The sequence below is a fragment of the Microcebus murinus genome, chromosome 4 (assembly GCF_040939455.1).
Source record: "Microcebus murinus isolate Inina chromosome 4, M.murinus_Inina_mat1.0, whole genome shotgun sequence".
Lineage (NCBI taxonomy): Eukaryota > Metazoa > Chordata > Mammalia > Primates > Cheirogaleidae > Microcebus > Microcebus murinus.
Window position 1 is genome coordinate 15,976,090 of NC_134107.1, and position 13,773 is coordinate 15,989,862.

The 13,773-nt window shown below is 44.6% G+C and overlaps 1 protein-coding gene and 1 long non-coding RNA gene across 2 annotated transcripts; one reads left to right on the forward strand and one right to left on the reverse strand.

Annotated features, from left to right (window-relative positions):
* Nucleotides 1–4,943: 4,943 nt before the first annotated feature.
* LOC142870589 (uncharacterized) lies at nt 4,944–10,334 on the reverse strand. Its single transcript, XR_012918930.1, has 5 exons — nt 10,252–10,334; nt 7,226–7,307; nt 6,978–7,090; nt 6,206–6,332; nt 4,944–5,389 (listed from the first exon to the last, which is right to left on the reverse strand). It is a non-coding gene; the product is annotated as an uncharacterized LOC142870589 (long non-coding RNA).
* MPEG1 (macrophage expressed 1) lies at nt 9,931–13,748 on the forward strand. Its single transcript, XM_012749948.3, has 2 exons — nt 9,931–12,182; nt 13,227–13,748. Exon 1 carries the CDS (start codon nt 9,931–9,933, stop codon nt 12,082–12,084), a length of 2,154 nt encoding a protein of 717 aa, XP_012605402.2. The 3' UTR covers nt 12,085–12,182; nt 13,227–13,748.
* Nucleotides 13,749–13,773: the final 25 nt, after the last annotated feature.

Genomic DNA, 13,773 nt, shown 5'->3' on the forward strand with positions numbered 1-13,773 from the left:
AGGTCTCCGAGGACATTCCAGGCAACTTTTCATATTCCTTCTCATTGCCAAGTATTGTCACTGCTATCTGTAAGGAATCACAGGAAATCCCACTACCCACCCTTCTGAAGGCACTAAAGGGAACATGAATTTGAACCTTTGACCAGCACTTATCAACCTTTGACCACCCGATTGCGGTCAGCTAAAAAAATAGTCCCCCTAAGGATGTCCTCATCCTAATCCCCAGAACCTGTGCACGTGTGTCACCTTACACGATCTAAAAGAGTTAGTGACAGGAGGTGTGGAAGATTGGAGGGGTAGGAAGAAGGGGCTGCCAGCCAAGAGCACAGTTCGCCTTCGGAAGCTGAAAAAGCCAAGGAAACAGGGTCTCCCCTGAACAGGGTCTCTCCCTGCATTCCAGGAGGAATGCAGCCCTGGGACACTTTGATTTTAGGCTTCTGAGCTCCAGCACACTAGGAGAATCCATTTGTGGTAATTCGTTGAGGTAGCAGCTTTAGGAAACTAATGCAATGACACATAAAATGACCCAAATCCACCCTCCATAGAGCATCCTTAGGGATCTTATAGAAAAAGAAATTGTATCATTTTACTTTCCTGAATCAAATCTTTCATTAACTTATTATTGTCCTCAGGATGGAGCCCACAACCATTATCATAGGTTCTATGCAATGCATGGTAAAACTCCCTCCTGTACCTGCATCTTCAACCTCTGCTCAAACCACAGCCAGCTCCATAATCTCAAATCATCCCAGGCTTCTTCACCATCATCCTTCCCATTCTCTCAGTCTGTCTCCGTCTCAGTCTCTCTCTGTCTCTGTCTCTCCATTTCAGTCTGTCTCTGTTTCTAGCTCTTCCTCTGTCTCTGTCTCCTTTTATCTCTGTCTCTTCCTATGTATCTCTCTCTGATTCTATTTCTCTGTCTATCTCTGTCTTTCTCTCTGTCTCTCCTTGTCTCTGTCACTCTCTGTCTCTGTCCCTCTATCTCTATCTTTGTCTCCATCTCTGTTTCTGTCTCTCTCTTTCTCTGTCTCTCTGTCTCTGTTTCTGTGTGTGTCTCTCAGTGCGTATCTCTCCCTCTCTCTGTCATGGAGGGCCAACCCTGAGTCAAGTCGGGGCCCCCTCTCTGTTCCCTGAGCAGCCTGTCCTTCCGTTTCATATAATGCGTCTTATTCAATCTCTGTCTTCCCATTAGACTATAATCTCCATGACAAAGCAGCTGGTGTCTGACACATAGCAGTTGCTCAACAAATTGGGGGAGGAGTAACTTATTAATTTGATTATATCTCGGAACATTTTCAGAGGCATAAGTGACCTCCTAGTGACCAGTCTATCCGCTCTCCTCTGTTTACAAATAAAAAATTGAAACTCCCTGTGGTGAAATAACTGGCTAATGTCTCACAGCTGGTTAGTGAAAGAACTCTTTTGCGGCCCAGCAATCTTTATCCATTTATCACACAACAGCTGGCCGTGGCTTGTTGACAACTTATCCGAAAGGAGGTGAAAGGTTCTAGAAGGAAGAATGCAGTCTGTCTAAAAACCTTTGCTTCACCTCTTGGCAAAGCTGACATCCTGTTTTCAGGGAAATCATGCTACTTTACCCTATCCCATGAGTTGTAGAGCTAGGGAAACGTTTCTTCTTCTCATCACAATTACAATGCCTCAACTGGAAGAAACTGGAAGAGAATATATGAACTGGCAGTTTTCAAACTGTGTTCCCGGGGTCCCAGGCCTCCACCTAGAGGTGCCTCCTGTTCAGCCGAGGCAGCCCCTCTTTTATATGTTTTCTGTATTGGTTTTCCTGTGAGCTCGCATTTGGAAACAAAGGCTCCACTGCTGAAATAATGTTTATAATCCACAAATTTAATACAAGCCTCTAATTTTGTAAATGGGAAAATCAAAGCGCAGGGAGAGGAAGCAATTTGCAAGAGAACAACTCCACAAAAACAGAACAAACTAGCCCCCCTCAGCAAAAACCCCAGTGCAAAGGAGCTCAAGACTCATAACTTACACATCGCTAATGGGAAGTGTCAGCAGAAACAACAAACGGGGAAATTTGTACACCACAACCTACACGCAACAAAATATTCTGAATTTCTGTTTTAGTAAAACATCACAGCCATAGTTTTTAGTTGAAGAAGGCTGCTATAATCAGATTGCAGAAGGGACCATGCGTCACGCAGAAAGAATCTCAACGAATCTTCTCATTTTACAAATGGGGAAACAGAGACTCAGAGAGGGGAAGTGACTTGTCTAAAGTCACCATTTAGGTTAGCGGCAGAATGAGGAATAGAATCCAAGTCTCCAGATTCCCATCCCTGTGCTACTTTTTCCTGTGATGCCCTAATTTTCCAAGGTAAATATTAAAAACCTAGCTTCAAGAGAGGATCAGGAGAAATGGAGGACAGAAAGACCCACCCAGGACTAGGGAAAACCCAGAGCAAGGACCCTGGTTCTTACTAGCAAAGCTCCAATTTGGCTCTCTAATAACTAGGAATTTTAAACAAATACCTCTGTCTTGTATTTACATTTATGCTAACCTGTTCCTCTTTTCTGTTCCTGTTTTCCCTGCTTTCCCTCAGTCCTTCTGACTGTCAGCATGATGGAAGTGTAATTACAATTGGGGCAAGCCAGGTTTTGTGATACTTCCTTCTTCCTTCCCAACCACTGCCCCACCCTGCTTTTACACCTATGTAGGATTAGGAAGAGGAATGGGGTAAAACTGGGCACCTTTAGGCCAGCCCCACTGGCTGCAGATAGCTGGCAAGGTTGGGCAGCAAGGTGGGTATGGAAATGGCTATGAGTGCAGTCCTGCAGGGCCAGAGCATAGAAGACCAGATTAGATGCAAATAAGGCACAAGCTTTCGGCAGGGAGGAGCTCTCCCACTGGGCTTTGTAATTGATTCATTACACAAGACACCAGGTTCATACCATCCCAAGTTCACCAAGGCTATAATTTCAGGCCAGAAAACCAAATTCTTTTACTATAAGAAGTGCAAATGGCACAAGCTAGACCCAGAGTTAAGTGCTCAAAAATATTGAAGTACATTGAAACGAAAATTCTATAATCATGTTGCTTGGGCTTGAGTGTTCATTCCCAACCAGGCATGGCCTGCTTTCCCAAGGAAATGTTTGAGAAATGTCGTCAGATTTGCCTGCTTTATTCACTTCGTTATTCATTCACTATAAGCAAATATTGAATGAATATCTACAATGTACCAAACACTGTGCTAGGATCTAGGAAGAGAACGATCAACCAAAGAGGCAGTCCCTGCCCTTAAGGAGCTTATGTTTATTAGGAGAGAGAGTCAAGCAAGAAGTCCACTGAAATATAGAGCAATAAATGCACGGGTGCTATTGGAGCATATAAGAGGGGCATGATGATAGCATTTAATACTCTACATTAATGTTTTATTGGGAGGTGCAATCCACACAGCAAATGTGAGAGGGAAAGGGAGAAAAGGGAGGGAAGGAGACGGTGCGTAAGGGGGTATATTACAGAGTGGATCATAGATCAGTGAAAAACACAGGCAGTTGTTTAGTCACGCGAATGTCTCCAAACAGACCACATGTAACCACCAGGGCTCAGGACAGTCCATTAGAGGGAGAAAGGAAGAGAAAATTACCTGCCCAATCCCTCCTGTATCTCATCTCTAACTCATCAATGACCCATGTCATATGGAATTAAGTCCTCCCCACTTCTAGGTTGTGCAGTGTCTCTGTCCAGCCACTGGAGGCGCCAGATGCCACGCACAACGGCTTGGTGCTTTAGTGGAGTCCGGAAGTGATGGGAAGAGCCAGAGTCTCCTTGGGGTCATTCATATTTTGAGTCTCCAAATGAAATACAGGATGACCAGTTAAATTTTAATTTTAGGTAAACAATGAATGATTTTTTATAGTATCGGTATTCCCCAAATGTTGCATGGGCTATGCTTAGACTAAAATATTACTCATCATCTATCTGAAATTCAAATTTAATTGGGTGTCCTGTATTTATATTTGCTAAATCTAGCATCCCTACTCCTGTGCTTGGGTAGGAGCCACTGGCCAGGTGGAGACTATGCCAGAAGCCAGGCTTTTTCTGCAAAAAGGGGCGAGTGGTTTTGGAGGGGCAGGGATGAGCCACAACCGGGCCTCTTCACAGAGGAGGGCTTGGGGAAGGGGACCTGGGGGGGACATAATACAGCATAGGCCTGTGGATTCAGCAGAGGCTTCTAGGAAGAAGTCATGTTTAAACTGAAATTTGAAGGGCAAGCAGGAACTAGCCTGGAGAATTCGGGGAGGAGCCCAATTTGAATAAACAGTACGCACTGCCCAGCTCTTGGAGGGTACCCTTCAGCGTTGAGTAACTGCCTGCAGCTCCAAAGACAGCTCTTCACTTGAGTTTGCCTCTGCAACCCTCCCTGATACACGTTGCTAATATTTTCTTACATTTTATACAGCCCCCAAGCTTGTAAATATTTCATATGCATGTTAGGTTGAAATTGAGGAAAGGCCCACAACTCCCCCAGGAGCCTGGGGCCCCTGCCTCACAGTTACCAGGTGGGATGGGATTCTCCTGGGCTATATTGGAGCTCTTCAGAAAAATGCCCCACATGGAGGAATTGCAGAAATATTGAAACATTTTCTTCTTGCAGGCTAACTGCTGCTTCTCCAAGCCTGCCAGTTGCCCATTCCTGACTTGGAAACCACTGTGTAGAGGTGGCTCCTGTTGCATGTGCTTCATAGTTGAGGAGATGAAGGCTTAGGGAGACTCTAGAACTTGCACAGAGTCACATTTGGAGCCATAATGTCGCCTATATTTCTGAAACCTCTATTTCACATCCACATTCATCAGTCTAGCAGTTGAGGTATTTGAATAAATAGCCAAAGCAGAACAAAGTCTAGGGACTGAATAGGTGCAGAACTCAGACTATGCTCTTAATTGTATGTTTTGATGACCAAGAAACAGAAGAGACAATAGGAATATTTCAATAAAGGACCCAAAGCTCTTAATTTTACATAATTCTGTGATGGAAGAACCACCTCACCTAACTTGCTTGTTTTCGCTTTAATCTATTCTTGGTTATTTGGGGTAAAAAGAAAAATGGTGGTAATTTTTACTTTGCTTGAGCTCAAAGTCCATCAGAAGATTCCATGGTAATAAAGGAGGAAACATTGGCTGTTAGATTGGTTTTATGTTACTCAATAATGAAACAAATACAGAAATACGAAATCTGCCAGCAGTTAACCCAGAGAGACCTAATGCAGCTCCATCACTTCTTTTGTTCAAATCTTCCTTAAAGAGGATGACAGGAAAGATGTGGGGACTGAGAAATGGGGACGTAAGAGAAATTCCACTGTATTTCCAGTCCCATTGCGTGCAAAGCTCTTCATGCTGAACTTTTTTCTGCTGAAGGAGAATGCAAGAGACACTTTTCATATTAGGCTGATGTCATTAGGAAGCCTGAAGGCAGATGAGGAGGGGGCAATGGGTGGTCCTAACTGCTCATTCCTGCAGAGCTCAGCGTTGAGGGTAGACGAAAGGGAGGGCTGGCTGTGAGAGCTCACTCTCTCTCCTAGACTCTTAAAATAGCATTAAATTTGACATTGGCTACTGCAAAAATGGCACCTACAACAGATGTCTGACCAGTAACGAATGCTTAATAAGTATTTATTTAGGGAATTGATGTAATAGGTTCCCATTAGAATGTCCTCAGGGCTCAGTGGAAATAAATGGTGTGACTGCTTAGTGATGTCTGCCGTGATGAGGACTAGGGCAGTGAACGCCTAAAGCCTAAAAAGGCTGTCTTTGCCACATTGGGTTGTCCTTCTTTATTTTTAAATTTTTTTAATACATTTTTTTTTAGAGATAGCATATAGCTGCGTTGCCCAGGCGGGGGCTTCAGCAGTCCTCTAGCCTCAGCCTCCTGGATAGCTGGGACTGCGGGTGGGAGCCACCACGCCCAGTTCCTCTTTCGTCCAGTGGCAGTACCACCTTAAATCACAGGCATTTGTCCTCCAAATCTAAATTTGCAAATGCCAAAGAGAAAAAGGAGCAGAAAGGGAATAATTGATGAGGAGAAAGGATCAGAGAATGTGGGAGGAAGAGGGGAAAGGAAAGAGTGCTAATAGAGGAAAGAAATCAGATGGCTTAGGTTGCCAGATTCAGGCCTGGCTTCTAATGCGAATATGCAGAATTGCGCAGGGGCCTTCTGTGTTTACTCACCAGATTAAAAAGAATCCTGAAACCACCATGTTCTATATTCGTGGTCAGTTCCCACACAATCCTGGTGGGAAGAACAGCCTCTGCGAGGAAGGAGCTGACATAACAACTCTTGAAACAGTTGGAATCACTGTTCAGAAAAGAAAATATTGTCACTTTGTTCACTGATACTTTCTAGAGTTTCTGGAACAAAGTTTATTCTAGAATCCATGACAATCATAGTTCTCTGATCCTTTTAACAGTTATTTGACTGTCAGTTTTCAGGCTGGTCTCCTAGATTCCTGCTAAAAAGAAGAAAGGGAATTGGCCCCGGCAAATGCAAACAGACTTTCCACCTCCTTTTTCAGATGGCAGGTAGAAAGGCAGAAGTAGGAAACACCTGGACTAGTTCCAAGCCCACACAGAACTGAATCTCAGACGTGAGTCATGGTTTGGCTTTGCATGGGATGGTGTCAGAAGGTTGCACGTGCTCAAAAGGAGAGAGAAAGCAGATATGGGACTTCCCTCTTTCCTCTTTTTGGAGGAAGTGAAATCGCACTTTGGCAAAGCAGATGCATAACTTTTATGGAGAAGTTACCTCTTTCTTTTAGAGACCAAAGTTCGATTTTTTACCGCAGGCCCTTAACCCCTTGAGTGTGGCCATCTGGAGGGTTTATGTGATGGCATACACATTTCAGTACAAGAAAAAGCGGAGGAAATTGCTAGTGAACAGAGTAAAACAGGAAAGGTGTGCATGAAATGCACTGGTCAAACTCTTGTCACCACTTCCTCATACCTGACGATTAAGGGCCACTCTTCCTGCTCTGGGCATGCAGATTTAAGTAAGGCTGAAATTCCCATCACATGCACTTCTTCTTTCATTGTTCTCCCAGTTGAAAGGAAAACTTCCTTGAGCACAGAAATCACAAGTCCATAGGCTTTGGATCATTTCAGGCATATGAAAATTCCAGAAATAATTTGTTTCTTTTGTTTATTAAATGTATATTTTTTGGTCATTTCCCTGAGTACAAAGGTGATGATTACCTAGTTTCTATTGTTGTTTGGTACATAGTAGCTTCCGAATAAAAATTTCTCAAATAAGTAAACATATCCTCATTGTTAAAAACTAAAAAAAAAAAATAACAGAAAAGTTAGAGGAAAAATTAAAATATTCAGAAAACCTATCAACCAGATATGGTTACTGTCAATGGGTTGGTGTATGTCCCTCTAGTTATATATATTTATATATAGTTGGCGTCATGTTGAATCTATATCATGCTTTTTTCCACAATATTATGGCATAAGAATTACTCATGCTATTAAAATTGTTTGAAATAATTGTGATGGCTGTAAAATATTTTGTCATATGCATACAATATAATTTCACTCTTGCTGGCTGCTTTAGCTATTTTCATTTTTTTCTATGACAAAAATGAGGAGAAGATGAAGAATATAGCAAAAAAAACCACACACACAATGATTGGGTGTTTAGAGATATAGGAACACCTGAATATAGAATTGCCTATAGTAACCTTGTTTATATTCTCATTCCAGGAGAGTGAGGTCTCAAGAGTGAGGTCTCTGTAAAGAGATAACAGAGAGTAAGAAATTGTCAGCATGTCTCCAAAACAGTACAAGTAAGAATGTATTCTAATTCTGATGAACCATCCCTGAAATAGTTTGAAGAGCAATGTGCAGCTATGTCAAGAGGCTTATTGGAAGTACTCGAGGACATTCCACTCTAATTTTTCTAATTCTGGGATCACTCTGCTAAGATATAAATTTATAACTAACTGATATATAAATTACCCAGAACATCCTGCACAAAGGGTCAGTTCTCTAGCCAAATATAGATTGGACACTGATTCATAAATTAATCCCTCTTGGGTGGATGGTGTCAGTTCCCCAAAGCATGAAAACTGTGGCATGAATAGACCCAGAATGTAGTATTTCTGGACTTAGAGAACACCATCAGGTTTTAATAATCACTAATGAAGCTTAGCCTGGGAAGCTAGGCAACTGACCTTATTCTTCCCAAAAATACTTTTTTTTTTTTTTGGCATATTATGGGGGTACAGATTTTAAGGTTTCAATAAATGCCCATTTCCCCCCCTCCCCCCACAAGTCTGAGTCTCCATCATAACCATCCCCCAGATGGTGCACATCTCACTCATTATGTATGTATATACCTGCCCCCCTCCCCCCTCCCACCTGCCCAATACCCTATTACTGTAGTACCTATGTGACCACTTAGGTGCTGTTCAGTTAATACCAATTTGCTGGTGAGTATTTGTGGTTCCCCAAAATACTTTTTAGCTCTGTCAGTGACTATCCGATGTAATTCAATTCCTTGGAACATTCTTCCAGGATGTATACAGGTGACAGCATAGTGATACCTGTCAATTGAAAGATGACTTTTTCAGTCCCAGCATGGCATCTGGCTCATGATATGATTTTGGGAGGCATGAGGGTGCAATTGGGAGCTTCAGTAACTCCTCTGGACTCCCTGGCTACCACTAAGCGTACTAAGACACAGACTAATTGTTCCAAAGAATTAACAGAGCTGGGCTTCAATCAATCCTGGTACTAGATCAATGAACCTGGGAATATTTCTCTAAAACATGTGATCTAATAGAGCTGGCATCAACATAGAAAAGGAAATTCATGAAATCATGTTCTCCTAATGATATAATAAATGAATTATTGCTTTTTAAAAAAATTAAGGAATGAAGAACCACGTTCTTTTTTTAATGCACCTATACTATTACATGCACTTAGCAATGGAATGAAAAATTAAAAGTATAACAACAGACACCAACTCATTGTAAAATTCACACACACAGAGGACATATAAATGTATATACATATACACATACATTCCTTGGCCACTGTCTTCTTTTTATAAATAAAAATCAAGATTATAGTGTGGTTTTGTCCTTGCTTGGACATTTCTATCTGAAAGGAATAGATAGAAATGTGGGGGTCCCTCACCCTCACTCTGAATGTTTAGGACAATGCAGACTGAGGCTTCCCAGCTTATATGGCAAACCGAATCCTCTTCAGGCCCCTTCAGCTCTGCTCCAGAAACTTCCATCTCCAAAGACAGGAATATTAGGACTTATAACAATGAAGCCCCACAAGATGTGTGTCCAAGGTTTTCACTCCTTCTGTAGGAACAGAAGGAGTAGAAAACCCGAGGGCTGGCCTTGACCTACCGTTAGCGTGGCTATGGTACAGGCAGAGTGTCTCGGGAAGGGTGATGTTGCCATTCACCTCTGCATTTCCAGTAAAAGGAAATTGGCATTGGAGTTTTAGGAGAGAGCAGTCAGTGAAAATTTAAAACATCATGTCATGTCCAAGGGAGTGAACAAAAAGCAAAACCAAACATTTCCATTGGAGGACGTGAGGTGCAGGATCACACTTTTCCCGAGTGTCCACCATGGCTTCAGAGTAACGGGCTGGGGAAGGGGGGAAGTTAAGGCAGTGAACTGTCAAGCACATAGAGCTGTGTTTGCATATCTAGTACAGCATAATTTTTTTCAAAGTCCTAATGGACCTTAAGATTCCAACCAACTCTCATTTCCCTATTTTGCAATTAGATTAGCCTAAAGAGGAACTGGTAACTTTTGAAGAACTACTGAATTTACTGTTTCGGCAACTGCTTTCTTTCCCATCTCTTCAGTCTGCAGCAAGCTCACCAGACGCTGGTGCAACCACAAGGCTGGTGTGTGGCTGAGGCTGTCTGAGCCATGAACAGCTTCAGGACTGCCATCCTCTTCTGGGCAGTGGCAGCGTGGGCTAAAGCAGGCAAGCCTTTGGGAGAGACAGTTGAGGTTGGATTTCAAAAATGCAAGAATGCTTTGAAACTACCTGTCCTGGAAGTCCTACCTGGAGGGGGCTGGGATAATCTGCGGAACGTGGACATGGGACGGGTGATGAACTTGACCTACACTAACTGCAGGACCACAGAGGATGGGCAGTACATCATCCCCGATGAAATCTACACCATTCCCCAGAAACAGAGCAACCTGGAGATGAACTCAGAAATCCTGGCATCTTGGGTGAATTACCAGAGCAGCACCTCCTACTCCATCAACACAGAGCTCTCCCTTTTTTCCAAAGTCAACGGCAAGTTCTCCTCCGAGTTCCAGAGAATGAAGACCCTTCAAGTGAAGGACCAAGCTGTAACTACCAGAGTTCAGGTAAGAAACCTGGTCTACACAGCCAAAATCAACCCAGCTTCAGAACTAAGCTGGAGGTTTAAGAAGGAGCTCATGGACATCTCTGACTGTCTAGAGAACAACCAGACAAGGATGGCCACCTACCTGGCAGAGCTCCTGGTCCTCAATTATGGCACCCACGTCATCACCAGTGTGGATGCCGGGGCTGCTCTTGTCCAGGAAGACCACATCAGGGCCTCCTTTCTCCAGGACAGCCAGAGCAGCCACAGTGCCGTGACCGCGTCTGCTGGAGTTGCCTTCCAAAACATCGTGAACTTCAAATTTGAGGAGAACTACACCTCGCAGAATGCCTTCCTCAAGGGATACCTCTCAAACCGAACCAACTCCAGGGTGCAGAGCATTGGAGGGGTTCCTTTTTACCCAGGAATCACCCTCCAGGCCTGGCAGCAGGGCATCACCAACCACCTGGTGGCAGTGGACCGTACGGGCCTGCCACTGCATTTCTTCATCAACCCCGACATGCTGCCTGCCTTGCCGGGCCCCTTGGTGAAGAAGCTGTCCAAGACGGTGGAAAACGCCGTGAGACGCTATTACACGTTCAACACCTACCCTGGTTGCACAGATGTCAATTCGCCCAACTTCAATTTTCAGGCCAACACTGATGATGGTTCCTGCGAGGGGAAAATGACCAACTTCTCCTTCGGCGGGGTTTATCAGGAATGTACCCAGCGCTCAGGAAATGCGGATGTCCTCCTCTGCCAACACTTGGAGCAGAAGAATCCACTCACTGGCGATTTCTCCTGTCCCTCTGGCTATTCCCCGGTGCACCTGCTGTCCCAGATACACGAGGAGGGGTATAACCACCTGGAGTGTCAACGGAAGTGCAAGCTCCTCATCTTCTGCAAGACTGTGTGCGAAGATGTGTTCCGGGTGGCAAAGGCTGAATTCAGGGCTTTTTGGTGTGCGGCCAGTGGCCAAGTACCCGAAAACTCAGGACTACTTTTTGGGGGCCTCTTCAGCGGTAAGAGCGTAAACCCCATGACAAATGCGCAGTCGTGTCCTGCCAGCTACTTTCCACTGAGACTCTTTGAAAACCTCAAGGTATGTGCTTCTCAGGACTATGAGTTGGGAAACAGGTTCTCGGTCCCCTTTGGCGGGTTCTTCAGCTGTATAGTTGGGAACCCCTTGGTGGATTCTGCCATGTCCAGAGATTTAGGGGCACCTACTCTGAAAAAGTGCCCCGGGGGCTTCAGCCAACACCTGGCCCTCATCAGTGACGGCTGCCAAATATCCTACTGCGTCAAGTCCGGGCTCTTTACAGGAGGGTCCCTGCCCCCTGCCAGGCTGCCGCCTTACACGCAGCCACCGCTCATGAGCCAGGCTGCCACCAACACTGTCATAGTGACCAGTTCGGAGGGCGCAAGATCCTGGATTAAAGACCCCCAGACCCACCAGTGGAGGCTGGGGGAGCCGACAGAGCTGCGCAGGGCCATGAATGTCGTCCATGGGGACGGTCAGGGTCTGTCAGGAGGGGCGGCAGCTGGGGTCACAGTGGGGGTCACCACCGTTCTGGCCGCTGTCATCGCCCTGGCCATCTACGGCACACGGAAGTTCAAGAAGAAGGGATATCGGGAAATTGAGGACGAGAGGCAGAGTTTGGCTCCAGGCATAGCAGCAACGGGAGACACCCCGGATGGAGAGCAGGAGCAGAGTCCTGCTTAAATCTCTCCCGGGAAATGGTTTCATCTCTAGCCAGAGTGGCCACCTCCAGCCACTCTTGCCTTCCTGGCGATAGAAGTGGCAAGTGCAACAAATAGCAGGTATAATTTTGTGACTTCTTGTCTGGGTCTCTGGTCCAGGAAATTTGCATTGCTATGTGGACAAGGCTGGGGGTGGGGAGAGGCAGCAGTTGTGACTCTTGGAAGCAAAAGCCATCCTGGGGACTAAAATGAGAGGCGAGTGTCCTCTCCCTACGTGCCCCACTATCTGCCTTCACTTAAATGCACTTGCGTACAAAGAGAGAAGGGAGCATATTGACATTTGGATTTGGCAACTATGCATTTAATCTGAAGTCCGCAGTGGTTCCCAATTTGTGAGCTGTAAGAATTTTTGCCTTTAAGCATTATCTTCCCTGTATTTGTGTTTGTTTAAAAAGCTGTCTGGATTTCATGCTCCTAGAGGTTGACAGAGCCCTGAAAAGATACAGGAATTTGTGCTTGGCCACTGCTTTTTAGCTTTGAGGCTTGCATGTCGAGGGACAGTGTCACCTCCTCTGTTCCTCTCGGCAGCCTGTGGCAACGCCACTCTTTCCAGCTGCCCCACGAGGAGGACTTAGGCCAGACCACTCTTGGACTTCTGACTAGTGTCAAGTCCTCAGAAAGCATTTTCCCTTATAAACTTTTCTTAGGAGGGCAAGGGGGAAGGGATGGTTTGGAGACAAGGGGTAAGAAAAGAAAGATAAAAACTGGGGGAAAAAAAAAGAGTCTGGTGCTCAAAGGAAATTGGAATTCTTACCCACATCCAACTACTTCATTTCTTCCCCTTAGCTCAGCATAAATTGGGCACCAAAAGGAGCTGTAGATGTGGGTAGACCAAGCATTACAGTTCCATGTTCTGTGTTACCAAGGTACAACCCCTTCCTCTTTCATGAATGGTCCCTACACTTCCTATCCTCCTGTCACACACACACACACACACACACACACACACACACCCTGCATTCCAAAGAGTCTGCATTGTTCTGGGGATGAAAAAAATAAGAAGCAAAGTAAACCCACATCTAAGTATTACTTCCTCCCTAAAATCAAAACAGAGTAGAAAGCACCAATTATTCACTGTGCTTTTTTTTTTTCTTTTCCTAACAGAAAAGGGGCTGACATGATCAACTCCATGTTTTTAAATGAACTGGAAAAGGCCTCTGGCACCACTTGTAACACGTTCATTTCAGTCCCAGGCCGACGGCCCTGGGCATCTAGCAGGATGCAGGATAGTCAGCTGGCGATATCGGGGGCTTTGCTCGATTTTAATTCCAATCTCACCTAATTGTCTCACTAGTGTTCCTCCACAACATTTAAAAAATTATGTATTTATTCACCAGATGTCTTTAGTGAGTTAACTCCTATAAAGGATAATTTGTTCTTTCCTTGTTAATGTTCACAATCAAGAGCTTGGACTGAGAATAGGCCCTTCATCTAAGGAGCTTGAAGCATTCCGGCCTGTGGTAAGATGGGAAGGAGGCTACTCAGTCATTTCCAACTGAGATACAGAGACGTGAATAACAGCATTTGCAACCTGCTCTCTTGACTGCCCAGCCAGGGACACTGATTTCTACAACTTTTTCACTTAACTTGGCTTTTAAGCATTAAAATGTTCTCCTAAGCCTCTAAGTGTTTTGTGGGTTTTGGGTGTTTT

Bases quoted from the DNA above. Each gene is read 5' to 3' on its own strand.
- MPEG1 (XM_012749948.3), top strand. From the start codon at position 9,931: ATGAACAGCTTCAGGACTGCCATCCTCTTCTGGGCAGTGGCAGCGTGG.